General features: G+C 49.5%; 13 protein-coding genes across 13 annotated transcripts; 8 read left to right on the plus strand and 5 right to left on the minus strand.

Annotated features, from left to right (window-relative positions):
• Positions 1 to 2,070: 2,070 nt before the first annotated feature.
• On the plus strand, positions 2,071 to 2,310 carry K444DRAFT_485843 (ankyrin repeat protein; the record flags this gene model as incomplete). Its single annotated transcript, XM_024873104.1, has 1 exon — positions 2,071 to 2,310. A coding segment is annotated over one exon (240 nt), but the record flags the coding sequence as incomplete, so codon positions are not given.
• A 37-nt stretch (positions 2,311 to 2,347) lies between these two features.
• Positions 2,348 to 3,954, minus strand: K444DRAFT_615190 (uncharacterized protein). Its single transcript, XM_024880674.1, has 2 exons — positions 3,659 to 3,954; positions 2,348 to 3,608 (listed from the first exon to the last, which is right to left on the minus strand). The coding sequence occupies exons 1-2, from the start codon at positions 3,878 to 3,880 to the stop codon at positions 2,829 to 2,831; spliced, it is 1,002 nt and encodes a 333-aa protein (XP_024733680.1). The 5' UTR covers positions 3,881 to 3,954; the 3' UTR covers positions 2,348 to 2,828.
• A 507-nt stretch (positions 3,955 to 4,461) lies between these two features.
• K444DRAFT_35098 (uncharacterized protein) lies at positions 4,462 to 5,017 on the plus strand. Its single transcript, XM_024872103.1, has one exon. It carries the CDS (start codon positions 4,599 to 4,601, stop codon positions 4,929 to 4,931), a length of 333 nt encoding a protein of 110 aa, XP_024733681.1. The 5' UTR covers positions 4,462 to 4,598; the 3' UTR covers positions 4,932 to 5,017.
• Positions 4,747 to 6,725, plus strand: K444DRAFT_615191 (PLC-like phosphodiesterase). Its single transcript, XM_024880675.1, has one exon. It carries the CDS (start codon positions 5,103 to 5,105, stop codon positions 6,498 to 6,500), a length of 1,398 nt encoding a protein of 465 aa, XP_024733682.1. The 5' UTR covers positions 4,747 to 5,102; the 3' UTR covers positions 6,501 to 6,725.
• Positions 6,726 to 7,131: 406 nt separating this feature from the next.
• On the plus strand, positions 7,132 to 9,368 carry K444DRAFT_565379 (putative Tripeptidyl-peptidase sed2). The gene is made up of 2 exons (XM_024877100.1): positions 7,132 to 8,162; positions 8,211 to 9,368. Exons 1-2 carry the CDS (start codon positions 7,362 to 7,364, stop codon positions 9,240 to 9,242), a joined length of 1,833 nt encoding a protein of 610 aa, XP_024733683.1. The 5' UTR covers positions 7,132 to 7,361; the 3' UTR covers positions 9,243 to 9,368.
• A 921-nt stretch (positions 9,369 to 10,289) lies between these two features.
• Positions 10,290 to 11,196, minus strand: K444DRAFT_615193 (uncharacterized protein; the record flags this gene model as incomplete). The annotated part of the gene is made up of 2 exons (XM_024880676.1): positions 10,993 to 11,196; positions 10,290 to 10,932 (listed from the first exon to the last, which is right to left on the minus strand). Coding segments are annotated over exons 1-2 (656 nt in total), but the record flags the coding sequence as incomplete, so codon positions are not given.
• A 585-nt stretch (positions 11,197 to 11,781) lies between these two features.
• On the minus strand, positions 11,782 to 12,881 carry K444DRAFT_615194 (uncharacterized protein; the record flags this gene model as incomplete). Its single annotated transcript, XM_024880677.1, has 1 exon — positions 11,782 to 12,881. A coding segment is annotated over exon 1 (773 nt), but the record flags the coding sequence as incomplete, so codon positions are not given.
• A 5,461-nt stretch (positions 12,882 to 18,342) lies between these two features.
• K444DRAFT_535289 (putative peptide-N4-(N-acetyl-beta-glucosaminyl)asparagine amidase A) lies at positions 18,343 to 20,376 on the plus strand (the record flags this gene model as incomplete). Its single annotated transcript, XM_024875276.1, has 2 exons — positions 18,343 to 18,625; positions 18,674 to 20,376. The coding sequence occupies 2 exons, from the start codon at positions 18,343 to 18,345 to the stop codon at positions 20,374 to 20,376; spliced, it is 1,986 nt and encodes a 661-aa protein (XP_024733686.1).
• A 231-nt stretch (positions 20,377 to 20,607) lies between these two features.
• On the minus strand, positions 20,608 to 21,620 carry K444DRAFT_615197 (40S ribosomal protein S23). Its single transcript, XM_024880678.1, has 3 exons — positions 21,577 to 21,620; positions 21,251 to 21,514; positions 20,608 to 21,143 (listed from the first exon to the last, which is right to left on the minus strand). Exons 2-3 carry the CDS (start codon positions 21,507 to 21,509, stop codon positions 20,965 to 20,967), a joined length of 438 nt encoding a protein of 145 aa, XP_024733687.1. The 5' UTR covers positions 21,510 to 21,514; positions 21,577 to 21,620; the 3' UTR covers positions 20,608 to 20,964.
• Positions 21,621 to 21,795: 175 nt separating this feature from the next.
• Positions 21,796 to 22,635, plus strand: K444DRAFT_631952 (uncharacterized protein; the record flags this gene model as incomplete). Its single annotated transcript, XM_024883428.1, has 1 exon — positions 21,796 to 22,635. The coding sequence occupies one exon, from the start codon at positions 21,796 to 21,798 to the stop codon at positions 22,633 to 22,635; it is 840 nt and encodes a 279-aa protein (XP_024733688.1).
• Positions 22,429 to 23,288, minus strand: K444DRAFT_615199 (DUF1242-domain-containing protein). The gene is made up of 4 exons (XM_024880679.1): positions 23,229 to 23,288; positions 23,059 to 23,168; positions 22,919 to 23,003; positions 22,429 to 22,865 (listed from the first exon to the last, which is right to left on the minus strand). Exons 1-4 carry the CDS (start codon positions 23,229 to 23,231, stop codon positions 22,842 to 22,844), a joined length of 222 nt encoding a protein of 73 aa, XP_024733689.1. The 5' UTR covers positions 23,232 to 23,288; the 3' UTR covers positions 22,429 to 22,841.
• A 133-nt stretch (positions 23,289 to 23,421) lies between these two features.
• K444DRAFT_615200 (putative transcription initiation factor TFIID subunit 13) lies at positions 23,422 to 24,385 on the plus strand. Its single transcript, XM_024880680.1, has 2 exons — positions 23,422 to 23,668; positions 23,715 to 24,385. Exons 1-2 carry the CDS (start codon positions 23,608 to 23,610, stop codon positions 24,116 to 24,118), a joined length of 465 nt encoding a protein of 154 aa, XP_024733690.1. The 5' UTR covers positions 23,422 to 23,607; the 3' UTR covers positions 24,119 to 24,385.
• Positions 24,386 to 24,731: 346 nt separating this feature from the next.
• Positions 24,732 to 27,029, plus strand: K444DRAFT_615204 (uncharacterized protein). Its single transcript, XM_024880681.1, has 2 exons — positions 24,732 to 25,754; positions 25,840 to 27,029. Exons 1-2 carry the CDS (start codon positions 25,193 to 25,195, stop codon positions 26,757 to 26,759), a joined length of 1,482 nt encoding a protein of 493 aa, XP_024733691.1. The 5' UTR covers positions 24,732 to 25,192; the 3' UTR covers positions 26,760 to 27,029.
• Positions 27,030 to 27,819: the final 790 nt, after the last annotated feature.

Raw genomic sequence — 27,819 nt, forward strand, 5'->3', positions numbered from 1 at the left:
GAAACAATTCTAAGCACCTGCTTGAGGGAAAGCGAGGGTCTGAGAGCTCGGATTCAAGATCTCGTGACTGAGACAAAAGATTTCAAGTTCAAGAAATGGAGTAATACCATCGGTGGTTTACTTATGGAGAAGAAGTTTATTGGCATGTTACAGAGGTTGGAGGAAGGGAAAACCTCTCTCATTCTGTGCATTACACAAATTGATTCGTATGTGCTCGAGTGCTGAAGATCATGAGGCTGATACCTTTGCAGAACTCTGTTATGCGGCATTGACACACGCCTTGATGAAATTCACGGAAGCCTTGAGGCTGTCTCACAGACTGTCAACAACGAATTGCCGCTCATTCGAACAGCTATCCAAAATATCAGTGCAAGAGAGCCCAATGTTTTGTCACAAGTGAAATCGGATGCATGCCTAACAAACCTCGCTGCAAAGGTTCAAGGCACGTTTCTATCTCAGACACTGAGACATTCCAGACATGCAGGCAGCTGGATCTTTGCCAATCCCAAATACGTTTCCTGGCACGAGTCGGAAGAATCCAGTTTGCTATTAATCACAGCGAACCCCGGATTTGGAAAAACGACTTTGGCCGCTCATGTCTCCCAACGCATCCTGGCGGACGAAACGAATCTCGGAGAGTCGGCCGACAAATCTGGCGTCAACCCTGTCCTCCTATACCACTTCTTTCGTAGATCGAATCAAGAAGTCGAAGGAGCAGCTTCTGCAGCTCTGAGAACTGTCATTACACAATTAGTTCAGCAACTTCCAAGTCTATTCGATACAATCTTACGCCATTATCATTTCTTGTCTATGAAAGTTAGCCTTGAATGGTCTTGTGAAAAGTTGCAAGATGTCGTTGATGATATCCTGGATCAAATGGGCGTTGGATCGAAGGTTTATATCATTCTGGACGCAATCGATGAATGCGACGACGACTCTAAGCAGATGATACTTGATTGGGTACAGGGACTGATGGATCATGGAGATCTTTGGAAACTCCCCAAGAACTCACGTCCAACCCTGAAGGTTCTCGTTACCAGCAGGCCAGATGAGAACGTTTGCGACCGCCTTTCAAACTTCCCAACTCTCGAGATGACCAAATTCGATACAGCAAAGGATATGTGTAAGTTAATACATTCTCGGACAAAAGATTTATCATATCGACGCCATCTCAATCCCGAAGTTACGCACAGCATTAGTCGCTTCCTAGAGGACAACGCACACGGTATGTTTCTCTGGGTTGTACTAGTCCTGGACGATCTGTCACGCCGTGACGAACGCCTCAGTGATGAAGCGATTGCTTCCAAGTTATCACGAATACCGCTCACACTCGTTCATACCTACGAAGGTATCCTTCAAAACGTTGCGCCATCTCGAAGGGGTGACATGTGGCGGATCATTCGTTGGCTACTCTACGGGAGACGCGGCCTCATATTAGCGGAATTGGAGTGTGCTTTATGTTCAGAAACAAGAATTATGCCTTGGCATGACTTTGAGGGTGACCTGAAATTACTCTGTGGTTCACTCATTCGCTTTAACGGCACTCGAGGAGAGATCAACCTGCTTCACCAAACAACACGGGATTTCCTAAAGCGATTTGCGGGGAAAGTTACTCTTCGTGAGACAGAAGATATAGGAATGACTTCGATAACAGCCAACAGGCAACTGGCGGAAGTATGCGTACAATACCTACTCCGGGACGGAACATTCGAGGATCTGTTCCATGTCGTGGAGATAAATGATATCGGTACCGCCTTAGACTATCAACGCAAAATAGAAGACTTTCTTAGTCTACATCCTTTACTCTGTTACGCAATCGAGAGCTGGGCTTTCCATCTTCGCGCCATAGGAATGCCTTCCTCATCCCTTTCTGATATGGTTCGGCAGCTTCTAGCTTCTCAGTTAAGTCGAGATGGTATCATGAGACTTACATATTTCATCGTTTACCAAGGCAATCCATATCCTCCCATGGGGAGTTCGCCAATCCATCTCGCATCTTATTTCAATCTCCCTTGGCTCGTCGAGCTTTATATTTCAGAAGACCCAAAGTCCGTCCACACAGTCTGCGTATCCGAAGACACTCCTTTGATCTGGGCTGCAGAAATGGGTAGTGTATCCTGCGCCAAGCTACTTCTTGATGCAGGAACGGATCCAAACGCAGTTGAGTGGGACGGGTGGTCAGCTCTGCATCGAGCAGCGAGAAATGGACATCTGGAAATAACTAAGCTGTTGCTTCATCACAAAGCAAAATTGGAGCAACAGGATGGCAAGGCCCTCATGCCATTAGATTGGGCTGCAGGAAGTGGGCATTGTGATGTTTTCGAGGCTCTGGAAGAGATGAAGAAAGGAAGTCGAAGCTGGAGAACATTATGCGAGACAAATGTTCGATAAATGACTCCATGGTGCCCTGATCAATTAGGAATTAGAGGGAGATCTACATTGACCATCACCAGCCATTTGGCTCTCGCAGTGAGTTTGGATTTGACTTCACCTGAGGAGGCAGGATCCGTATATCCCAACTTACCCACCACTCTACCCTCCACCTGCAGTGGGAAATATGGGGTGAAGTACGTCCATACGGGAATCGATGTGACAAGAAATATGGGTGTTTTGATCGGTTCCTTGTTTCAAACATATACACATCAAACATTGACGCATTTCCCCCTCTTAACTACCGCTCAAATGCTCAAAGATAACCTCCATCTCAAAACGCCTTCCATGCACGCCACACCCAATTCTATTTTACAAATCATCATACACACATTCCACCTCACCTCATACCACAACCTCATACCATAACCTCACCCCCTAAACCGCCTGCCCAGCAGTCACCCTCTCCCAAATCTCGGCATCTTCGCCCATCGTCTCCCGCCAGCAACCGGCCTCTTCTTTTCGTCACTCCCCACATCGCCATATGCACTCTTCCTCCCTTTTCTCCTTCCCGTCTTCACATCCCTGCGACTCGCACAACAGCACGCCAAGCTCACATGAATCAGCCACGCAAAAATGCTGAACGCTGTAGCGATCCACATGAACACAAACATCTGCGTCCCAAGCCCCGCACCGATGTTCAAGCCCTGTTGACTTGTAATGACGTTCTTGAAGATAACGAACATAACCGTTGCGATAACGGTGGCAGCAGTAGTGAGCAAAGCGGAGATGAACGTCCAGATGGCGAAGGGGAAGGACCACCATCTCGAATACAGTACAATCGGAGCCAGAAAGATATTGACGAAATTCATACACACGCCAGTCAAGAAGAAGCCAAACATAAGATGGCTCGCAATCTTGATCAGGTTCAAAATGTTGTTGATCTCAGCTGGTAAAGCGATGGTAGCGCCGGCCAGCAGTTCGTTGAGCAGGATCTCGATGGGGTTGAACCAGTACAGGGTTTGTGTGGGCGAGCAGTACGTTATCCCTTCGTCGTTGTAGCCTTCGCAGAAGTTCCAGAGGCCGACTTGGTAGAAGTCGTGCAGGCCCAGTGAGCGCGCAAGGGAGTTGACGAGCGTGATGTCTCCTGCTGAGGAAGGAATAATGTTCGTGAGGTTGAGAGTGAAGAAATAGGTATTGCGGATTACCGCCTTATCATTGATATTCCCGATCTCGACCTGGGGTTCCTTGTTAGCTGTGTTTGGATTTGGGGTGGAGGGGGGTGTACGAGAATTAGGAATATGACGGAGATGAAGAAGAAGTGGCTGGAGAGGAGAATCCAGTTTTTTCTTGTTTTGGTTGCGAGTTTGACGTTAATGCCGGGTATATATGTTCCATTTGGTGTCAGGGTTCGTTCTGAATTATTTTCTGCACCAGTTACTCCTGTTGGTTGCTCCTCTTTCTTCCTTTGTCTCCGGGCAGCAAGTGATCTGAATGTCGGGAGGGCCATGTTTGGATACTTGGCTTGCAGCCAATGGTCACGGTAAACGAAAGTGGTGAGAAATATCAAAAATCCGACGACGGCAAGCACAGTCCAAGGAAGAGGAAAAGTCGTGTATATCAACAGCAGCCGGGTTAGGGCGTTTGAAGAGGTACAACGACATCATCGATGGACCAGGGACCGCAGCCCCCTTGCGCGTACTTCGTAAGCGTCTCGATCCCGTTGGGCCCACTTCGACGCGGGATTTCGATGTTTTAGTGTGCCAGGGGAGGAGACTTCCAGCCACTGGTGCGTTTGCTCCACTCAGCGCGCATTCCGGACTTCCATCAAAAGCTTCAATATAACCGAATATGGCTGTGCGACGACTACCTTTTTGTATCTTGCAACTTGATAGCTTTGGACAGCAGTTATTCCTCCCCATTTTCTGGAAAAGGGGCCTCGCTTAGCGGTTCTTCACTGGAAGAACGCCACACTCGGGCGGTGCTCCAGCGTGCCGCGCCACTGCCGGGGGCTGCAGGGCTTTGAGCCAATGCTTGCCACCCGCTGAAGCCACTGACCTCCCGAAAATCATCCACCCGTATATTCCCTGTGGTGATCCGAAAAAGATCCAACCTCATCTTCAGAGACTGGTGGAAACATCCCTGAGACGTTCACTTACGAGTCTGTTGCTGCGCGATTAGTGGATCATCGGCACACTTCTCAACACTTTCTGCAAGGCTGTTTCCAAATGTCTTTCTCGCACTGCTGGATTGGTCGACTCAGCCTCACAAATGACGACCTCACTCGAGAAGCTGAGTCGCCGACAAGCGTTGGCATCTCAGCATTTGTCAAGATTTCTGTCTCGATTTTTTTTGGTGTGTTGTCTTCTTGGGCTACTCTTGACCCATGGTTCTGGATCTGGAGGGGCTGGAGGAACAAAGTTAAGCCCTCTTCTAGTGGCATTGATCCTCGAAATAGCTCCGATTTTGCCCATGCGCTCGACGTCATTGACAAAACGTCCACTTTTTTTTTGGGACGACGGCTGTTAAATTGTTGCCGATATCCTTACGAGCTGGACTAAGCATTAGCCAGGATCATATTGGCGTCGCCCAAGCTCGACTCTGCGAATCTTTTCAATGACCCCATCCCCTTTTATACGTACCTCCAAGCCGTACCGCCCGTATACATTCGCTTGAGCTGCTGGCTGTTGGAGTGCTCTCAACACCGAAGCACGGAAGTCAACACCGCAATCATGCTCAGTTCAAGTCTCCTCACACTTGGCTGCCTCTTTGCCGTTGCAGCGAATGCACAAGATTCGAGTCAGAGTGTTATTACCCTGACTGGAGCAACGGACACGACACCAACGGGATCATACCTCTCATATGCTTCTACTCTTACAGTACCTACTACAACAACCTCTTCAGCAATTAGTACATCTGTTGTTGTCTCAACAATTACCAGCGGATCCACGACACGAACTACTACTCTGGGGACGATGACAATATTTGGAATTGGGAGTGTGATTACCGGCAATGCTACTCATTCAAGGGCTTCAACCCAAACTACAGACTCTCAAGTCATCCTTTCAGGGCGTCCTCACACCACCACAGCTCTCAATGGGACAGCCAATTCAACATCTACTTCCACCTCCTCTTCCGCCGAACCTACGAATACCACCCCTTGTAATAACTACCCCGAATTCTGCTCTCGACCATATGGCAACATCACCGAGGTTGCAGCCCACAACTCACCATTTGTGAAGACTGGGAATGCAGCTTCCAATCAAGCTTTGGACGTCACAACCCAACTAAACGACGGCATTCGTCTTCTCCAAGGTCAAGTGCATTTCAATGGCAGCATACCACATTTCTGCCATTCCTCCTGCGATATCCTTGATGCAGGCCCGATCACGGACTACCTTGGTAAAGTCTACGACTGGGTCAGCACTCACCCCTACGACGTTTTGACCATTCTTCTTGGAAACGGAGATTACAGTCCCGTCACGAAATACGTTCCTTTCCTCGAACAGACCGGATTAGTCCAGTACGCATATCAACCACCAAAAATTCCAATGGCTATTACCGACTGGCCAACTTTGGGCTCTATGATTCTGACTGGTAAACGAGTCATCTTCTTTATGGATTACGAGGCAAATCAGACGGCTGTTCCTTATATCCTCGATGAGTTCTCACAAATGTGGGAAACGCCTTTCGACCCCACGAACCGCTCCTTCCCCTGTACGATCCAACGACCCCCGGCGCTTCTGCCAAAAGACGCCCCATTCCGCCTCTACATGACAAACCACAACCTGAACTACAATATCAACATCCTTGGAAATAGTCTCCTCGTACCAAACATTCCACTATTGAATATCACTAACGATAACGGAACTGAATTTGGAAGCCTCGGGCTCAGCACACAGCAATGCAATGATACGTGGAACTATCCACCGAAGTTCTTGAACGTTGATTACTACAACGTTGGAAATGGATCAGTGTTCGAAGTAGCTGCGAAATACAACAATGTCACGTATAACAGGGTTTGTTGTGGGAAGGCAGTCAGCGCTGCGTCAGGTCTCCATGAGGTCATTGGGCGGAGCACCATGTTGTTGGCGATTTGTTTGGTTGGTGTTAGTTTGTTACTATTGTGATGAAGAGATATTCTTGCTATGTTCGCGATCTGTCATGAGATATGATTTGGAAACGATTCAAGGAGCATAGATGGTTAGATACACATTGGCATGGCGTTTGGGGAGAGCGGGACATAAAATGTTTGTACAGTACACATTTAGATTTGTATATGAGTAATGTTTGAAATATCATCTTAATCATGGAAACCTAAGTTACTCGAGGCTTTCAAGGAAAGTAAGTCCCGTTACTCCTAGCATCAAGTTCATTTGTTCAATGGCGTTGGGGTCACACGAGGCTGCGAACTCCCACTTCCCTCACCGCCTTGCATCAACATCCTTTCATCATCGAGCCTGGATAATTTACCACTTTTGAAGTTTGAAGTTCCAGAAGCAGGGAGGGCTATTTTACCGGCTTGGCCGTAATTAGGCCGGCTGCTCGTACAACCAATCCTGCCATTCAGAGCTTTTAGCCTCCAGGATATATTGCTCCGACGGGGAACAATAAATTGTAAAACACTTAATCATAAAAATGGAGGTTAAGGCACATTTACTTTTATTATCCATAGATTGACCTGGAAAGTTTGAGGTTCTTAATTGGAGCCTGAGAGCTACTCCAGTGACGATAAGACACTACTCATGCACGAGAGTACCACACACATTCGGCTCCTCGGCAACCATGGTCAGCTCGCTCGAGCACGACAACTGGGCACCTGACAGTCATTATATCTCACGGCATTGTGTTGGTGATACATGCCGAGATGGCTATCAACAACCCCGCAAAAGCATGATGTCTCGGAGGTCAGTATGGGAAAATAAATATCCCATTTCGTCCCAGGTTTCTCGGAACTCCCGTCATCGTTGCTTTTCCCTTCAGCGAACAAGATGTTTGCCCTTCAATTGGGCTTCCAATGCCTCTTTTTCTTGATTTTCACACAAGCTACTCCCACCAGCAAAGTCTTCGAATCAATCCGCGAACTTCCTCGCGGATGGAGCTTCGTTCGCACAGCTGATGGAAACGAGCCCATCAAGCTCCGTCTGTCTCTCAAGCAGCAAAATATAGACCACTTCTATGACAAGCTACTGGAAATATCGACTCCAGAGCATCCGAATTATGGAATGCATTACGAAGGCCACGAGCTTCGAAGCCTCCTCCAGCCTACCAAAGAAACTTCAAGCGCAGCATATAATTGGCTATCTGACAACAACATCACGGCAGCCAAGGACGAGGGTGACTACCTTTTATTTTCAACAGACGTCTATACTGCGAACGGAATGCTCAGCACTGAGTTCGGCTGGTACCAAAGCAGGGACACCAAGCAGCAGGTTCTCCGAACACGTCAATACTCCGTCCCGGACGAAATCCGAGAGCACATCAACTTCGTACAACCCACCACCCGGTTCGGGGGATTGCAGCCACTGTCCTCCATGGCGAGAATTGCCGATGAAGGTGTCAAATCAGACGGTCAGTCTAAGTGGTGGGGAGGAGCTGCCACTGAAGTCAACATTACGTGCAACAAAACTATTACCCCTGAGTGTCTCCTGAACCTGTACAATGTGCACTACGACGCGGATCCGGATAACGGGAATACGGTTGGCTATGCCTCGTTCTTGGAGCAATATGCGAGATACGATGACCTCGCTACATTTGAGAAGGTGTATGCTCCATACGCTGTTGATCAAAACGTGAGCCCCCCCTTCCCACACAAAACGACTTCACTAAAGGAGTAACAGTTCACAGTCACCCAATATCACGGCGGCCTCAACGACCAAACTTCGACCAACGACTCCGGCGAGGCAAACCTTGACAACCAATACATCCTGTCAGTCTCCTACCCAACCCCCGTAACCGAATTCTCAACCGGGGGGCGCGGCCTCCTCATCCCAGACGGCGACTCCCCGACCCAAGTAGACAACACCAACGAACCCTACCTCGACTTCCTCCTCGCTCTCACAAAGTTGGACAACAGCGACATCCCCAACTCAATCTCTATCTCCTACGGCGAGAGCGAGCAAGAGATCCCCATCTCCTACGCAACACAAGTCTGTAACCTCTTCGCTCAGCTCGGAGCACGAGGAAAGTCCATCCTATTCTCCTCAGGCGATTCCGGGCCAGGGGATTTCTGTATCTCAAACGACGGGCACAATCGCACAAAATTCCAGCCCACCTTTCCCGCCGCTTGTCCCTGGGTAACAGCCGTCGGCGGAACGGCTCAAGTCGAACCAGAAGTAGCAGTCTCCTTCTCCTCCGGCGGCTTCTCCAACATCTGGCCCCGACCAGCGTACCAAGCCTGGGCCGTCGATGAATACCTTAGGAAGGTAGGGGATAAGAATGAAGGGTGGTATAATAGGAGAGGGAGAGCATTCCCGGATGTGGCGGCGCAGGCGTTGAATTATAGGGTTATTGATCTGGGGTTTGATAAGAGTTACATGGGAACTAGTTGTGCTGCTCCTACCTTTAATGCGATTATTGCGCTGCTGAATTCAGCCCGGATTGACAGTGGGTTGCCGACGTTGGGGTTTCTGAATCCGTGGTTGTATGGTGTTGGCAGGTGGGGACTGAATGATATTACGAAAGGGAGGAGTACTGGGTGTAATGGGTATGGCAATTTTCATAGGAAGCAGAATGGGAGTCCTGTGTTGCCTGGAGCGGGCTGGAACGCAAGTGTTGGATGGGATGCGGTGACGGGGTTGGGGACGCCGGATTTTGGGAAGCTGTTGAGGTTGTCCATGCCTTGGATTAAGAATGATGGTGGGTGGGTGTGATATGTTGAAAAGCAAGTGCTGTTATGTCAAAGCGATGTGTGATATTTTGCTGTATTTAAAGGTTCCAAAGCTTTAAACATTGCTTGAAATGCCTGGTTCTATTGAATTGCTCACCCTTCTGGCCGCTTAGCTGATTTTACCTCTATTATCCTCAAAGTCTTGGTTGCACATCGTGCATTCTCAATGAATTCTACTTGCCAATGACAAGTTAGTCCACTTTCTAGTTCAATATTCAATTTTTCGTTGCACATCGTACTCCATCGGCTTAAGGAATCCTGAACTTATCCCGAATTCTGTTGGAGGTAGTGAGTTATCCCGATTCTCACCTTTGAGAACTGTCCCACCTAGATACTTTCCTGTTTTTGCCTTCATCTTCTATTCACCCTCAACTCAAACATATTCGTTGCACTACGCACCAGCCAATGGCAACACCCTGCTCCTCTTAGTCCCTTATTTAGCTCGACTCAAAGAGTTTCGTTGCAAGACGTACGTCCCAATCCGGCAACTTTGACCTCTCCTCTGCCATCCAAAGGGTAATACAAACGTTTCGTTGCAAGACGCAGTAGTCAATGAGATCATCCTTTCAAATCCACGGCTCTTTACTAGATTTCGTTGCACTTCGTCCCGGCCACTCACAGCTCTCTGCCCCTGTTTAGCTCGATTCAAAGAGTTTTGTTGCATTACGCTCGGCCAATGACAGCTCCCCTACTTCTTTTTTAAAGTTTCGTTGCATATCGGCCTTTTCGGTGATATCTTTGCACTGGCCAATGGGGGCGCCTCCCCTCAAAAGGAAGAGCCAAGCTTCGAGCTTTAGGCTTACTTCATTCTTCACCTATGTACCAACATCACTTTCAGTTTCGGCTGATTTCGTTCTATAATCTACTTTTCTGCACACCGCACACCTACTTGACAGGCTTATATCAATAGGGTCAGTCAAGATACTGACGCAAGGGAGAACACCCCTCTCCTAAACCAGAGGGTTCTTTATTCTGGTGTGCATCTGAAGAATTCGCTTCTAGCCAGAAAGGCTTTTCTGTTGTAAGAGGTACCGTATTGCAAAATGCACTCTGCTGTAGAAGGTCTCAGATCCATTATCTGATTGTATAACTTCACCTTAACCAACATCTATTAATAATGTCCACAGCTGAACTTATATATATCAACCCCTTCTAATTCCCAAACCGGCAATCTATCTCCTTGCACCTTATTCAACCTCCTCAACAGAACAAACAGTACTCCCATCATAATCATCCCCGATTTCATACGGATCCAAAGCTGCATACCCACCCCTCCTCCTCCCCATTCCAAACCCCAACCCCAACCCCATCCCCCTCAGTTCCATAACCACCCCCATCCCCGCCACCACTGAAATCACTACACTCACCACTACCGCAGCCATCCCCGCCCCAATCAGCACACAAGTAAGCGCACACTGATGCTCCTCTATGCCCGCAGGTGCCAGCGTGTACCCGTTACTCTCTCTACTCGGTCTGAACCAATTATCGCCTTCACACCACTCTCTTACAAATGGCATTTGACGAAGCGCATAATAGCTGGTGGCTAGAGAAAGGGAGCACGGCGTGCTGGTTTTAAGCAGCAAGGTGTAGTTAGGCGTTGACTTGGCGTTGCCGCTAGCTTGGGCGAGGGAGAGCGCGGAGGAGATGCCGCATTCGAGGTAGGATAGTGTACACTGAATCGGTCATTAGTATACATCTCAATATTGGAGAAAGGGAGGGATAGGGGTACGAACGGCGGTGATCAATCCAATGAGCGGCAGCGGAACGGGATCTCGGAGGGAATTATGCCAGTACACGAAGTAACACGCGACGAACCCGACCAGTACTAGAGCACCCTGTTGGATAAAGCGGAGGAGGAAGAGCATTTGGGTAGCTGCTGCTCCTGAAATAGCTGCTTTGGCTGCCATTGTGAGGGGTGCTGGTGGTGAGGAGTTGAGTGGTGGTGAAGGATGTCGTTCGGAAGTGGAGCTTTGCGGCAGAATTTCAAAGGCGGTCTGCAATGAGCTTGCCGCGCATGTGTTTGGCCGCAGTGGCATGCGGGGGAAAGCAGCACCCACTTTCAATGTCCCAAGTCAAAGCTGGACATTGCAAGTATTACCTCTCTGAATATACGCATGCGATATTGTACATCGAAAGTCTACTCCCTGTAAACATCTCGGAAATTCCAGAAAATTGATTCTGGCTCCTCTCCACTCTAATCAAATGCTCCTATTTGACTTAGGACATTCAAATTGAGCGCCGCTTTTTTTGTCCACCGGGAGAGTAGGCTGGCGCGCAAGAGGTTGTAATGAGATTCGGAGGCTGCTGTCTGTCAAATGGTTATTCGAGGCGCTATACAACATATTGGGTGAAATGTTAGCATTATTGCAAAATTTATTAGGGAATGGTTCATGAACGAGTGGTGAGAAACATCGCATCACCAACCTTACTATGCAACAACAAGAAGTCACATTTCAGACATTTATGGGGATCTTAGTATCCATTGAGTAATTCCAAATCAAGCTACTGATTATACAATATGACCCAAGCAAACCATTTTTTTTGTTTATGCGTACCACTGCAAATTCTCCGGCCTAAAAACCATAAACCAAGAATCCATAACATGGCAAATGACTACCCGGAACTCGGTATTTCCCAAAAGAAATTTATATAATGTTGCAACCCGATTCGACTTGTGATTGTCCTCGACTTGTCAGAGGACAGACTTGAGCGACTCTGTAAGCGAATGCCCTCGGGCCTCGCTTAATTTTTAGGTGTAAAGATGACGATGCACTTCCTCTGTATTTCTCTCGAATCCGTAATTACCTCAGTAAGATAGGTAATACGAGCTCACCTAAGCATCGCAAATGGGCGACTCTTAATTCTGATTGTCGAAGGAGAAGGAGCAGGAGTGAGCGTTGGTCGTGGAGGCAATGTGCTTGAAGCCGTCGTAAGGTTTGCAATAGGCTCAATAGTGCCCGTTGAAGATAGCTGCCTTTCTTGAAGTTGTCTCGCCTTCACCTTCGGATTACTCGAAGCAAAGCGATCATTGATGCCCATACACAACGCCGTGACCTGGCTATTGATATCATCCACCTCGATCAAATTCGGGTACGAAGTCTTGCTCATTGCGGGCCACAAAGTTGAGAATAGCTTGCGGTGCGCGAGCACCGCTTGCCCAATGATGCTGTTTTCCTTGTTGGCAATATCGAGGTTCTTCGCGAGGCCGACAGTGATGGTCCAGGTACTGCGTTGCATCATGGATTGGCTTGCAACGCGCATGCTGTGCAGCTTAGAAACTTGGTCGGTGGCCAGGTGGTCCGGGTTATCAGTGTCGGAGTAGGAGCCTTCGAAAGGGAGACGGTAATCTTGGACGAAGGCCGAAAGTGGGATGACTTTGTACTCGCTGATTGTTTGGCGTGGGAGGGGGGCGTGACCAGGAATTCGGACTAAGACAGCGGATTTGGAGCCAGGTTGGATGAAGGTCGAGAGGGGGACAGAGGTGTAGTCCTGAGGGGGGTTGCCCACCGTCCAGAGGTCGTTGATCTCGGCGAATGCTTCATACAAATACTCCCACTTTTCTACTGAGAGTTTCCACTCGGTTGTCCAGTACTTAACGTCACCCATTTCGTGGCTCAAGTCGAGGATAATGAGCTCGCCCTCATGTTTGGATGTGAAGCTATTGATATCAGCAACAATGTCCGCGATCTTACGACCCTTGGCGCCGACAACATCAGCACCGATCAGTTTCAGAAACCAGTTATTCGTAGTTTCGCTGAAATGTCCGGTGTGGAAGCCGCCATTTGAATGAACTGGTCGAATGTCGAACCACCTCGCGCCGTCTATCAGTTGCCCGCCTATGGGTTTCGACTGCGTTTGCGTATTGTGTTTTATCCCGCCCCAACCTTGGGTGACCTCGGACATCCCAGCGTCGTGGCTAGCGGGAAGTGAAATCTCTCTCAATGTCTTTGGTCCGATCGCCGAAAGGGTAGCCTGCATCCAACCGGGTGGAGGATTGGACGAGACATATGGTTTAGTTCCATCTCCGGAGAGGATGAAAGACACACCTCCATCATGCTCAAAGCCAAGGTGGATGAGCGAGTTTTCCGGATTGTTAAGAGAAGAGAGATTGTCTAGATATTGAATCTGGAGATCCTTCCCTGCCGATTGTGTTGCCTTCAGTTGGAAGGCTTCTTTTCTAGGGCTTCCCACTAGTTCGTAGGTTGCCTCTGCTGCACAATCACCGATGTCTCCTCGATGGTACCACCACTCAAGGTACTGCTCGTGGCTCTCCCCGGCTGGGATGAGTGCTGCCGGCTGCCAGTCCATCTGATAAGAGTGGGAGTATGTTAATTTCCAGTCGTACGGCGACGCATTGATGAGGGTCACATAGCCACCAGGACCAGCTGCCACCAAGGGCAGGAGGGTACTGACACCGAGGAGAAGAAAACCAACTTCGTTTCGGAAATGCATGATGTAATACAATTCCTCAGGAATCGAATATGGCGAAGTACTTTGGGAAGAATGTCTTGGCGTCCGTGAGGGGTTGCTTGATTGATGAAGTAGGTAGGGAGAACAAAGATATTGTGCTTGAAGATAAAGAGTTCGCGAAAACAATAGACTGATCGTGGTTGAAATTCTTTGTAGTGAGAAAGAAATTTAGTGAGAACAAAGTACCTATTGAAATTGAGAGGGGCAGTCAGGAAAAGAATTGGACGAAGTAATCTTACCAACCTGGCCAGTCCGTTTTGATACAACAAGATACTATGACGAAGCCCAAGGCAAAAAAGTCGGCCTAGTCAGTCAGTTTTGAAAGAACAATATACTAAGAATAATTCTGGACCAACAAGCTAAAGCGGGGAAGAGCCTTAAACCAAACTGAATCGAAAGGTTGTAGTCGACTTGCAGTTAGACTGCAGATATAAAAACCAGATATAAAAACCACCTGAAAGCGCTTTGGCTTTCCATTGCAGAATGATCATAGTCATGCAAGAGCAAGTCGAGTCCTCGTCCATACCAAATTCCCAAGACGCATTTCGAATTTCCTATCGCTTAAAATTGTAAAGCTACGAACTCGACGTGCAGCGTTCTGGTTCATATTCAAATCTGGTACGCTGCTGCATTGGCCGGCACAACCAAGATCTTCTCAAAATGGCTTCAATCTTTTGAGCCAAGATTCTATTTTCTAGCCTTATTAGAAGAGTTATACCATTTTAAACTAGTATTATGCTGTCCTAGGTGGGCAAATCCTTGAAGACTGTAATTTGGGGCTGGCGCCGTGTACGAAGGCGGCGAGCATTAAAATCCGTTCAACTCGCTAAGCGAGGATTTGGGAAGTCAAGGGGCTGCACGGTTATAAATGTCTCGCAACTTCTCCCCAAATTTAATCGTTATAAAAATCTTGCAAAAGATTAATGTGCTATTTTTGTATTATATATAACACTCTTATAGAAAATTTTGGGTGTTGCTTTGGGGATTAATGCGACTTTCCGCACAAGGCAATTTTAGTGTTCTTGCGCTCACTCTGCAAATGGACGATTTTCAATGCCCGTCACCTTCGTGGTTCAGAAATGAAGTCATTGAGGGAAACCCCAAAGAGATCAAAAACTCTTTCACCAGAAGAATACCACTGCGATATCCAACGACAAAGGCAGTTTTAGTTACATGAACCGCAAAGAACTCATTTTTGTCAAGTCCAGGAAACGGTTGATGCCATAAATCACGTGACTGAGACGACACCTGCCAGAAACCTCCATTTGTCGTGGGCAGGGAAGGTACAAGTTAAAGACAATGTTGGACGATCAACTGAGTAAATCCGTTTTCAAGTCACACTCAATATCTTGAACTCCTGACTCGGACCTGCTACTCGGGAAGGCACTGGCCTCTAATTTTGACTTTTGACTAAGAAGCAAAACAATGCAGTTTTAACTTCAGCCGATAAGCAACCTTAAACCGAGAAAGGAGCGGTTCCCGGATGTCGAGTCATTTCAGTCCGCTGTATGACCTATTTTTGGAGCCTTTCTGAATCGTGCCTGATGTTTTCATCCACAGGGCCTTCGGACCTTCCCTCTGAGAACATATTGCTTTGTGATCATTTAATTTAATTTGACTTTAATCGCCCCAATCCCTCCCCGGGAGGCAAAGTCGTTCCACTTGCTTGCCAGGTTCTGGGTCTAATTAATCTCATGATTCAACTTGATTCTCGATTTGTCAAGTCAGGCAAGAGGACGGTGGTTCTCTTGGCATTATCAAAACCGAAAGATACTTCCCGCACAAGCTCCTTTATGAGGATTTTCAAACGCATCCTTGATCGGTGGCGGGCTCTCTTGATATTCAGCTCCGAGTGATTTGCAACATCGGTAGCCTTGGACTCGCATAATATTCGGTGTGCTCAATGCCGGGTTGCATCCCTCTAGCTGCGGATGAACGAGGTCAACCTATCTGACCGAGGACTGCTGCCTGGGTCGGTATGAAGATAGTTCATCGCCGGCGATCTGAGACGCACATCGGGCGGAAATTGATACAGCATACCCGAGGTTTCCGTCTTGCTGGTCAAACAAACAACTGAGCATTTGGATGCTTGGACGCGGAGGTATGTCGATTTTGGGAATAGGTGTAGCTTATTGGTCATACATAGCGGAGCATCGGAGAATTACTTGGGAGAGCATCGCCGGGAAGCCTTTTAAAGAACCGCTATAACAACTACTTCTAGAATACTTCTTTCGAGGCAATAATCGCCAGACATTGGACGCCGATGACAAAATTTCCCGAAAAGTGGTCTGGTGGAGAAGTGGCAGGATGGAAGTTTCTTTTCCTTGAAGAACTTCGTGTTGTCCCAGAAAGATGATGGGAGGTGGGGTACAGCAAAGCAAAGATATGGAGGCTTGTGGCGCATGTAGATCCTAAATTCCCCGGACATTCGAGGCCTTGATGGTCGCAGCAAAGGTCCACGATATTGCAGGTGTGCAGGCTACAGTAGAGAAGTAGGCAAGGGATCGTAGCGTCAGACAAGCGCGGCGCGGGTGCGGACGAATGCGGCAGAAGAACAGTTGTGCTTGGATCGCAGGTTTCGAACTTGGGCACGCCGTAGGCCAGTAGTCGATCTCACGAGGTGGAGCACACTGTATGTGGAAGCTGAATTATGCTAAACAGAGGCATTCCCGGCATGCTGGATCGCGGCTAAAGACAAGATTGGAGGGACGTCTGGGATAATTGAGCCGCGAAGAGAGAGACTTCGGAGGCCAGACACCCACTGCCGACCAGCCCGCTGCCAAAGAATTGAGCTTCAGCCTCCAGCTTTTGCAAAGTCAGAGGGATTGCATGACAGCCGCGGAAGATGCGTGTCGGAACTCTGTTTAGTGGAGGAGGAGGAGGCGGCGTGGATGTTTGTGGATGGTGGATCTTGCCGAGGAGAGTCCGTCTGAACACTGACTTATGTCCTTGCAGCGGCGCACACTAGCCACAGCGAGTGAAGCGCGACGGCTGCAGACAGTGGACCGTGAAAGACAGCGGCCTCCGGGCCTGCAGGTGCTGCTGATGCCCCTAACCAGTGGGTTGGGCTCCTCCTTCAGCCTGATCTGCATTGACTTCAGGCGCCTTGAGATGCGATTTGGCGCCTGGTACGGGGCCTCCGCTGCCTGCAGTAGCGCTCCAAAGGCTTGGCTTGGCCAGCCTCGCTAGCGGGCCACCTCCTGACGTCCCTTATTCATGCTCTGTCGATGTCGATGTCGAGGGACAACACTGTGCCGATAACTTCGTTTGGATCGGGGACGGATACGGGCCTGAGCGCTGACGTCCCGAAGACCACTTTTGCAGTTGACTCTGATACTGCCCCCCCTTCTTGGCCAGGCTATCGCCGAAGCCATCACCCAGGTATGGTAGCTGCCCCATATGCTCGACCCCTGACTTTCCCATAACGCCCACTCAGAAAGCAGCAGCTTCCACAGAGCGTTTGATCCTAAGTGCAGCGTTGCATCTGTTTGCTCCACACTTCAGGAAGGTCGTGCGTCGTCGCCCTATTCCCGAAGTCTCAAGGCCCCTTCCCGGCGCGGCTATCGTCATCGAGCGAGGCCACTGTTGCCACTTAGACACGGGTGCATACAACCCAGTAGTTAGCTGACCCGGTAAGTCTGGGCTTTTCTCCGTTGTCTGTGGGTTCGTGTGGCGATCTTTCATCTCTTGCGAAGAAAGAAACAAATATGAGGCGTTCCTCCCAGGTGCAGTTATATTATCTGCTGCAGCCGTCTCGTCCAGGGCACACAACCACCATTCAGCTCGGCCTTTGCCATCCCTTCCCTGCTCGTCTGCTGCTTATTATTCCTTACTCGGTCATATATTGACCGCTTCTTTAAATACCCCTTCCCGGCAATGCATTTCAACTATATTTCAGACCTTCCCGTTTCGATTCCCTTGAACTTTAACGATATCAACACTATATTCATCCCTAGTCACTCTACTTTATCCTTATCTTCAATAAGTATGGGTGTCAGCAATAGGGGTACAAGAACGCAGCCATCCCCGGCGATCACCACTGTTGCACAAGCACTTGAAATTGCGAGGGACAGCCCTGAGGGCGCGCGAGATCCCACAGTTATAAGCCTTCTAGAAACCGCACTGACGGACATATGGAAGAAGATTGAGGCCCGCCCAACGTCCTATGTGATGACACGAGACGAATTCGCTGTATTCAATTATTTCCAGGACCGGTTTGTAGGGCAGCAATTGGCCGCCGCAGCGCGAAAACGATATTGGGATGATCTGGAACTTCAAAACGGACAGTAACCCTGTGCAAGTACTTGGAAAGTAATCGCAGCACGAGCTGCGCCAGTGTCTCTGTTCATCTCGAACACTACAAGCAATAACGCCTCAGGATTCCCACGATGCCTCCACCAAACGACCACAAGTTTGACGAATCTAAATTCTTGGACGTTGAAGACGTCGAGGACGTAACAACCGCTGGCTCCATGGATATGGGAGCGGAAAAGGAACGGCTTCTAACTACTACAGAGAAGAGGCCAGCTTCTTATCGAAGATACTTTGCTTGTGATTGCATTTCTAAGATCTTGTTTACTGTCGTTGCGGCGTTGTGTATTGCTCTGGTCTGGATGCTCCACGATTACTTGCCATCCAAAAGTCCACCGCACAAAAATCTGGTGTCTTCAACTTTTCGTCTTGTCAAAGATGCAGTCTCAACTTCGACTTCGGGCGTCACCGTGGATTTCCAAGTCTACCAACCAGTATATACTCCCTCTGGAGCAACAGCCGAGACCACTCAGGCCAATGGATCAGAAAATACCACAGTAGTTGCTCAAACGAATGCCACCAGTTTCTGTCAAGTTCTATTGATGCAGCACACCTTTGCGTTCAGCTATGGGCTCCCATTTGTTGGTTAGTGGTGCCATATTGTTTATTTGACCTGCCTGACATTATTGATAGGAGCCTACACACCACCTAAATGCAAGTTCAACAGGGTCACAATGAATTTTACAGTAACCTCCAAAGGTCGTCAATTTGACAGATTGGCGTTGATGTATTTCAATGACACTGAAGTGTGGCGTACTTCCACCGCTGAACCAACAGCTAGTGGTATCCGCTGGGAATACATCAAGGACATGACCGAGTTCATGTACTTCTGGGAATCACCCCAGAAGTTGATTTTTGACCTTGGAAATCTCATTGACGCCACTTATACTGGCGCTTTTAACACCACACTGACAGCCACATTTTTCACTGCTCAAGAGACAGTCGACACTGCGGATCTGATTCTTCCGATCTCAGCAAGGCAAGGCTCCGTAAACGCAGCAAGTGTCTTCGTGTTGCCAAGCCTCAATGCAAGCAATACTATAAGCTTTCCCCGGAATGCCAACCGTGCAGTCTTCGCAGTATCTGCTTGCGGACAATCTACGGAGGAATTCTGGTGGAGCAATGTCTTGCAATCGAATACCAACACGTTCGTTCCCTACGATGGCACTCTTTACGGCTACTCTCCGTTCCGTGAAGTGCAGGTATTGATCGATGGACAACTTGCTGGAGTACAATGGCCATTCCCAGTCATTTTCACTGGTGGAGTAGTGCCTGGATTGTGGCGACCCATTGTCGGTATCGATGCTTTCGACCTGAGAGAACACGAGATTGACATCACGCCCTGGCTCCCGCTTCTCTCTGATGGAAAGCAACACACTTTTGAGATCCGAGTAGCAGGTATCATTGACGATGGAAAGAGGAGTGGCTATCTCACACCAACCGTCGGCAGCAGCTGGTACGTCACGGGAAAGATCTTCCTTTGGCTCGACGGAGAGCACTCCATCACCACGGGATACAAACCCAACGTTTACGAACCAGCGCCCCTGATCAGCCTCTCCCAGTCCTACACGCAGAACGCCACCGGTGCCAACCAGACTCTCACTTACACAACCAACGTGAACCGGTACCTTTCTATCTCATCTTACGTCCAAACTCAACACGGTCCACCTCGCCTCGTCTCCTGGACGCAAAACCTCACCGTGACAAATTGGGGCCAATACACAGACGCCGGCGCCGTGCAAACGAACCAGCAAAACACCATGGGCGTTGACCAATCCCAAGGAGGGACCTTCTACAAGGCCTCCTATTCATACCCCTTGTGGGCTAACTCGAGCTACTTCGTGGAACCCAGCGGCAACTTCACCCTTCAAGCAACGCTCATTCGTGGTCTAAATCTAGACGTTCAAGGCACGCCTGTCTTCCCCACCGGTCTGCAGCCTTTCCAGCATATCGACCGCGGCGCCCCGCTCGTCTCGGGCTTCTCGGGCACCTCGCTCAGAACGATGCAAAATGGCTCTGCGTACTACTTTGCCAGCCCGAGCGCGAATGTCAGTTTTACGTACGGAAGCACCGCCCAGGACTTCACCTTCAGCGGGATCGATACCAGCAACGTCGTCACAGATACTGAGCTGTATTATAGGAGTGTGGAAGCTGTGAACGGGACGATTGTGAGGGATAAGGAGAATGTTGTGGGTATGGAGATTGGGAATTACGGATATCCGCTTTATGCGGTGCCGTATGGGATGTTGGTGCAAGGAGTTACGACTCCAAAGGTGGCTCTGGGGAGAGGTCCTGGGAATCCAAAGCAGCAACTTATCCAGGGGGAGGGAAGTTGATGGGTGTAACGAATACATAGAAGGCTTGTTAATTTTCTTGTCATTCTCTAGAACCATGTAAAGAGATATTTGGTGGGGTAGCATGTGGAGGGAAACATGTATATTCATTTCAGCAGAGAGTATCCTCTGATATAGATTTATCATCCGTACATAATTGAAGGGGAAATGAGAAGACTACAAGGACACCGAAACTTTGGACGTTTTGCGTAAGGGCTTTCCAATGTAGAATGTGCGTGCAGTAATGTCTTTCTGGGGTAATGGGCTTGGGACATGGGCAAAAAGATTCTAGGAACGAATAGTCTTCCCTTGACATCCCACAGGCGGAGACTCCTCCAAAATATGCCCGTTCAGACAAAATGATCGATTTGAAGGAAGATAGTGCACAACCGAGCATCGGGCCATATCAACTCCCGTCACTATCAGCACTTCGCGAAACAAGCACCCTTTCGTAGGCAATGACCAATGTTCTTATTCCACGATCATTTCGAAAATGCTAGACCCTTATCTGACGAGCCATGCACCCTGCAAATGTAACACCATTCCCGTGTGCCCCCAAATCTCAATCCATCTGCCCCATGCCGTTGTCCTCTACGATCTAGGCTTCTCCTTCTTCTCCTTCCACAGCGCAGACAGACCAACACCAGAGACCTTGACGACCTTGAATCGAACACCGGGGATATCACCCTTCGCCTTGCCCTTACGACCGAATCCAGCGAGCAGGACCTCGTCGTTCTCGTCTACGAAGTTGAGACAACCATCGTTGGGAACTATATCTCATCAGCCATTGTCCTCATCCATCCCCATTTCATCCTCAGCTCCCAAAATTCCCAATCCATTCTTAATATCCTGGGAAAAATTTTGTGCCCAAACTCACCGAAAGCAGTAACCTTCTTTCCATTCTTAATCAATTGCACACGCACACACTTCCGAATCGCAGAATTGGGCTGCTTGGCCTCGACACCGACCTTCTCAAGAACTATTCCCTTGGCGTGAGATGAGCCTCCGAAGGGTGAAGACTTGAATGCCGTTCCCAGCGCCCGCTTCTTGTACGAGAGATCGGCCCAGCGCTGCTCGCGACGGTGGTTTTGCAGCTTGCGGGCGGCGTTGAGTCCACGGGGCTTTCCTTTACCCATGATTGCTGCCAAATGTCACGTTAGAGAGGATATTTGGATGGAATTGAGGGGCGAGGGGGCGGCATACCGGTTTATGGCGATATGGGTGCTGAAAGGTTTGAAGTTGGCGTTGTCGTCGAGGTGGGAGAAATCGGCACGAATTTTGGAGTTTCCTCCAAGTGGTGCGGGCTTAAGCGAGGACATCACATGACACCGGAATTTCGTTTCGCCGATGGAGGTTAAGAAGCCTATCGTGAAGTCAATGCATTTCGCATTTCGCGTCTCCCTGTAAGAAAGCCATGTTATCATGTCTTCCTCGCCGAAAACAAAAGCCAAACAACTTCGCGAGCCGCCGCCGTCCCTATTCCTCGGTCCTCCCTCTCAAAATGCCTCTCACGTCTCCCTCCCAGGCGTAGTTCCGGCTCCCCCTCCTCCTAACCCCTCCAACCTAAACCCCACAAGAGCACCTCTCATCCGCCAACGCTCCCAGCGTCTAGCCCAGCGCGATGGCCCTGCAGATGCAGCTCCCGGATCCTCTCTTCCCAGAACCGCACTCCCCCGACAGCAGCAGGATTCAGAAGGGAAGAAGCAAGCCGATAGAACGGATGCGTTGTGGGCGGAGATGCAGAGCACACTGGAGGAGGTGGAGCTCAGTGCTGTGAATGGGACGCATGTGTTTGGTCCGGATCATGGGAAGGCGTTGGAGGGGCTACGGGCTGCGCAGATTGAATTGGCGCAGGCCTGGGCGAGGAGTGAGGCGGATGATGCGGTTGAGAATGCGGATAAGGAGAGCAAAGGGTTGAGTGTGGAGAAGGCGATGCCATTGGGGAGTGAGGGTGGGAAGAGCGTCTTGGATACGGTGGGGAGTACGGTTCCTAGTGGGAGCGGGAGGCCGGGGAGTAGCGGTGCTCCTGTTGGAGTGGCTGAGAGACTTGGGAGTGAGCTGGAGAAGGAGACAGAGGCTGATATTATTCTGGCCAGGAAAAGGAGAGAAGCTAATGATAGGTATTTCCAGAGGGTTAATGAGGGGGTGTTGGATGTCGTTGCCAAGTTGGAGGAAGTAGCTAATGCTATGAAGGCAGTGGAGCAAGAGAGCAGGGATATCTGGGGAGAGAACGAGAGTGCCAGGACGAGCCTTCATGAGTGAGATCTCATTTGCATTCAGCATTGCGTTGGCGTTCAGCGATTGATACCAAAAGATTTGATGTTTTTGATGTTTTATATGTGCATTAAGTGCGCACTTCTTAATGCATTCCGTATCAGTACGCCCTTCCGTGCTCTTGCTTCACCGTTTGCCTTGTAAAGTGTGGTATAAAATTCCAATGCCCTGAACTCCCGCTCGAAATCATTTCCTTATGCGCCAATGAACAACCGGACCTTCACTAATCAGCCCTTTGAGAATCCAAGGTAAGACATGAAGTAAAACTTACAGCAAATATCACACAACAAACACTTATGTATAGACTCAATCGTTCCCCTATCCTCGCGCATTTCCACAAGATACCCCACATCGGTCTGCAATCATCAGCAATCATCACCAAGACTTCATAGTAAAGTTGTCATCACGTACGAGCCCTTTTTTCGGTCCATAAACGCAGGGAAGAGTTGATGGCAGTATGCGCTGGTGCAGATGAGGAGAAGCAGCACCATCAGGGCCGACTGGAAGTTGAAGAGTGCAGACTACATGAAAGTTAGCTTTCCAGGAGGATCATCGCTGGATTTGTCCCGGCTATTACACACCATGTTTGCTTTCTGGTCGTTGACCACAGAATAGAATAATGCCAAAGTGAAAGCTGTCAAGGTCGAGTTACCAGATTGACATCTAGAAAGTCGCGGCCGCCTTGCTAGTGCTCAAGGGAAGAAAGTGTCTCCGAGCCGAGGTTTTGCCGTCAATGTCCGGAAAGCTCCCCAGAGACATTTCAGGTACCACAAATCTACAACTACATCTGGGACATTGTCACACTTCAACATTTGAGCGGCGCGATCTCAAGCCCTTACTTGGCTGATTTACCCTATTTCACATTTTCAGCACACGCTGGCCTTGGCCTGCGTGACCAGACTACTACCTCATCTTCTTGAATTCACCTTCCATCATACCCAGCGCATCAACACAACCGCCATGGAGCCCAGAGCGCGAGTCGGAAAGAATCGAGGGCAGCAGAACTTCACAGATCTAGAGCGTAAATTATCTGCTCTCTCTTGCTTTCCAAGTCTAATACTCTCCAGTCCAGCACTTCCTCTTCGCTCACGGCGATGTCTCCCAGTCCCTCGACGGCACCAAAAAAGTCCTCGATGAGCTAATCACCGACTTCATCACCGAACTCTGCTTCGAAGCCCACAGATCCGCAAGTCTCGCCGGCCGTCAAAAGATCAAGCTCGACGACATCAGATTTGCGTGCCGGAAGAATCCGATCTATCTGGGCAGGATTGAGGAGATGTTGGAGAAGAAGAAGGATATTGATTCAACGAGAAAGATTGTGAATCCTGATGATGACAAGCTTGCGAAATCGGCCGTGAAGGCGATGGAGGAGGAGTTGAATGAAGCTGATGATGATGTTGATATGAATGTGGGTGGCAAGCTGGGCAAGAGCTTTGGCAAAGGTGGACACGGAGCCGGTCTACGTAGGTGATCACCGCGTTGGATTACCATACATAGGACCCAGACGACGGATCTCAGCATTTCCTAGAGCTACCCATCATAATTCGATTTCCGAAATCCGGCGATGAAGGAGATTATGGGACGGCACTATATTGGGCACAAAGAGCGTGTTACATTTCAAGGCGTATTGAGAGGTATAAGCATTATGGAGGCGTTAGGGCATGGGAAATTTGCTTTGATACCCAGCGTAGGCAGCATTCATCACAAAATTCGATGAATTCAGAAAATATTTCCCGACCGAAGGAGACCCCCAGGTTTGACGTGACATCCTGGGGCAGCGGATCCACGTCCCCCAAGCGCTCTCTGCCATTGACCCTACTCACCGACAACCGAAACTGTTCAAACATCTCGATCTCGAATTTTCCTACGAGCAGACGACATCTTTAACCCCGAAAACGGAGCTGTGCCCTCACCCAATCGGTAAGCCTTCCCCTCTATCCCCACCTATGAGGAACCCCGTCATGCATCCAGACCCTGCAGCCAAAGTCCACACTTTCACTGAAGGCCATGTGCCAACGCAATCCTTCAGCCCCTTCAGCCCTCCAACTCTCTCTCCATAATCAACAATTGGTCCAGCGTTTCAAAAAACTGTAACACAAAGACAACGAGGCAAGGCCCGTGACTTATCCGTTTCTCTATTCGGTTCCATATTTGTGTCTGTAACGGATCCGAAGGATTTCGGGCGGCACGCCACTTTGACATGGCCGGCCAGCGTCATCGATGAATGGGACGTCGTCTTTAGGTCTTGACTAAGGGTCAAGTGCCCCACTGCGGGCAAGACTTGCTTGCTCCCGGACATCCCACTATTCTGGACCTGAATCTTGCAGTCTGTATTTCAATAGGCGGGCCACCGTACGTTTTGCCTGCTACCTCCGCTTTCTGCAGAGACTGCAGACTGAATGTTACGTACCTGAATCAGGCTGCACCACTATCCCCTCTTTTGTTCTCTCAAGACTTCCGTCTCATATTGTTATATGTCTTGTTAGCTATTCTCATCTATCTGTGACTACATACATACTCTTGCTTGCAATGAATCCAAGCAACTATGTCACCATACTCCCCGCTGCCCCAAACACCAACCTCCAAGCATACCTTCGATGACGAAGAAGACATCCTCCACAACACCCCCTCTAACCTCGATCTCGCCCTAAATGGAAGCACAACCCGCAAAGCAGGGGACAACTCCCTCCTCGACCCCGAGTCCTTTAGAAGGTTATCGATAAGCACCATCTCCTCGATGGGTCGTCCTCGAAGTGTATCCCCCTACCCATACACCCCCTCCCTCTCCTCCAAACCAACAACCTTCCTCTCCCGCACCAAGCAAACCCTCAACTCCTTTTGGCACCAAAACCAAGGCCTCTTCTACGTAACCTTCTCCCAGCTCTTCGGCGCTTCCATGAACGTAGCAGCCCGCCTCCTAGAGCTAGAAGGCGACGGCATGCGGCCCATCCAACTCCTATTCGTGAGACAAGGGTTAACGACGATATTGTGTACGGTGTATATGTGGTGGGCTCGGGTCCCTGATTTCCCGTTGGGTGCGAAAGGACTGAGGCGGCTGCTTGTTGCGAGGGCGTTCTCGGGATTCTTTGGGATTTATGGGATGTATTGTAAGCCAAAGCCGTCTCTCTTCCCGTCCCCATTCCCGGGAGACCCGAGACTTGAAAGGGGAAAAGGCTGATACGATATTTTCAGACTCGCTGCAGTACCTCCCCGTGGCCGACGCAGTCGTTCTCACGTTCCTGGCTCCGTCTGTGGCAAGCTACGGCTGCTACCTCTTCCTGCGCGAGCCCTTCCCCAAATCAGCACAATACGCCTCCCTGATCTCGCTCATTGGCGTGGTTCTCATCGCGCGCCCTACATCCTTCTTCTCTCATTCCTCCTCCCTTCCCCTCCCCTCCAACTCAACAATCGCAGTAGAAGGAGAAGTAGCCTACGACTCCTCCTTCCCCGTCCCAACTTCAGGACAACGCCTCTCCGCCGTCGCAGTAGCCATGGTCGGGGTTCTAGGCGCAGCAGGAGCATTCACCTCCATCCGCTGGATAGGCAACCAAGCGCACCCCCTCGTTTCCGTGAACTACTTCTCCATCTTCTGCACCATCGTCTCCGGCGCCGTCCTCTCCCTCTCGAAGCCCCTGCAGCTCTCCGACTCGCTCTCCTTCGCGCTGCCCAACGGCCCGCGCCAATGGTTCCTCATCCTGTTCCTGGGCAGCTGTGGGTTTATCATGCAGTATTTACTGACGCGAGGCCTGGCGGTAGGCGGGAGAGGAAATGGTGCGCGCGCGACGAATATGATTTATACGAACATGTTGTTTGCGCTGGCGCTGGACAAGGTTGTTTTTGGGCAGAGTCCGGGGTGGTGGAGTTTAGGGGGAAGTGGATTGATTCTCGGGAGTGCGGTGTTTGTTGCTGTGAAGAAGGGGCAAGCGGGGGAGACGAATGCCGGTGTTAGGGGGAGGGATGAGGAGGCGGGAAATGGTGGGGGAGAGGAGGAGATGGCGATGTTGGGTGGGGGAGCGGATTTGGATGAGGAGGAAGTGGAAGAACAGGGGGCGGGAGCGCGCGTGGAGGTCGAATTGCGTGATTTTCCTCCGCGGGGTAACGCTACCGCGTGAGGGCAAAGGAAATTTTTCGCTGGGCTGAAACACAATTCAGCCTTGTAAGGGAATTGTCGTATGAGGCATTTGTAAGGTGTTTTGAGGGCGTTTTGGATGTCGGTCATAAGACTTAGTCTTTGGTATCGGATAGAGCGGAGTTGGAGCATCTCCTCCCGATAGAAAGATTACCTCGTGATTTATAATTCAATAACCACTTACGAGAAATTTGAAAACCGGAAGCTTTGAAATCGTGGGGTTGAAACATGTTTTGGTGAACTTTGCTCGGTATGGAGACCTCCTGACCCTCGATTTGCTTGTTCAAAGCCTACACTTGACTTTGTTACGTATCGATATCCTGCTCGAAGCCAAGGAGAAGTCATTGCATCCACACTTGCAGAAATCAAGGGATGTCATTCTGAAGGTAATCTAGGCAAAACAATCGAGACAACCATCTCCGACTCTTGAAGCCGCAGTTCCTCCGGACAAGAAGATATTGATCATCATCTGATCACCTGGACATAATCCAACAGGCTGCGATAGATACTCGGTGTCTAGAAGTCTCCAAACGTACGAAAAAGTTGAGGCTTCTGCATTTTGCACGGAAGGGTTCTTCCTGGAAGTGTCCCAGCTGGCCTGGAAGAAAGGCAAACGTTTGGAGTGAGGCGATATGGCAAGGTTGTAGCTCATGACTGGCATCTGATGCCGCCGATCCGTTGTAGAGCAGCCGAGTAATAGTGCAACAAGCAAATCCAAAGGTTGGTTGTTGAGGCGTTGAGGGTGCAGTAGCTTCCCAATATTGCCACTGCACATTCAGTCAAGAGACAGCCTCATAATTAAAAATACTAGAGACATACATAGTCGTGAAGTCAACACTGGTCAGTCACTTACCGAATGGTCTACCGCGCGGGAGATCGTCCATGTTCACATCAAGGCGTCTTCTCTCCGGATTTAGTCAGCGCTAGCTAATTTGAAGCAGCGAAACCGGGCCCATTAAGCATCCTGACTCGTCGATCTTGCACATATTGAATCTCTTGCGCCCGAGAAGTTTAACCGCTCGGCTCGTCTGGCACGCTGGGGC

The sequence above is a fragment of the Hyaloscypha bicolor genome (assembly GCF_002865645.1).
Source record: "Hyaloscypha bicolor E unplaced genomic scaffold K444scaffold_117, whole genome shotgun sequence".
Taxonomy (NCBI): domain Eukaryota; kingdom Fungi; phylum Ascomycota; class Leotiomycetes; order Helotiales; family Hyaloscyphaceae; genus Hyaloscypha; species Hyaloscypha bicolor.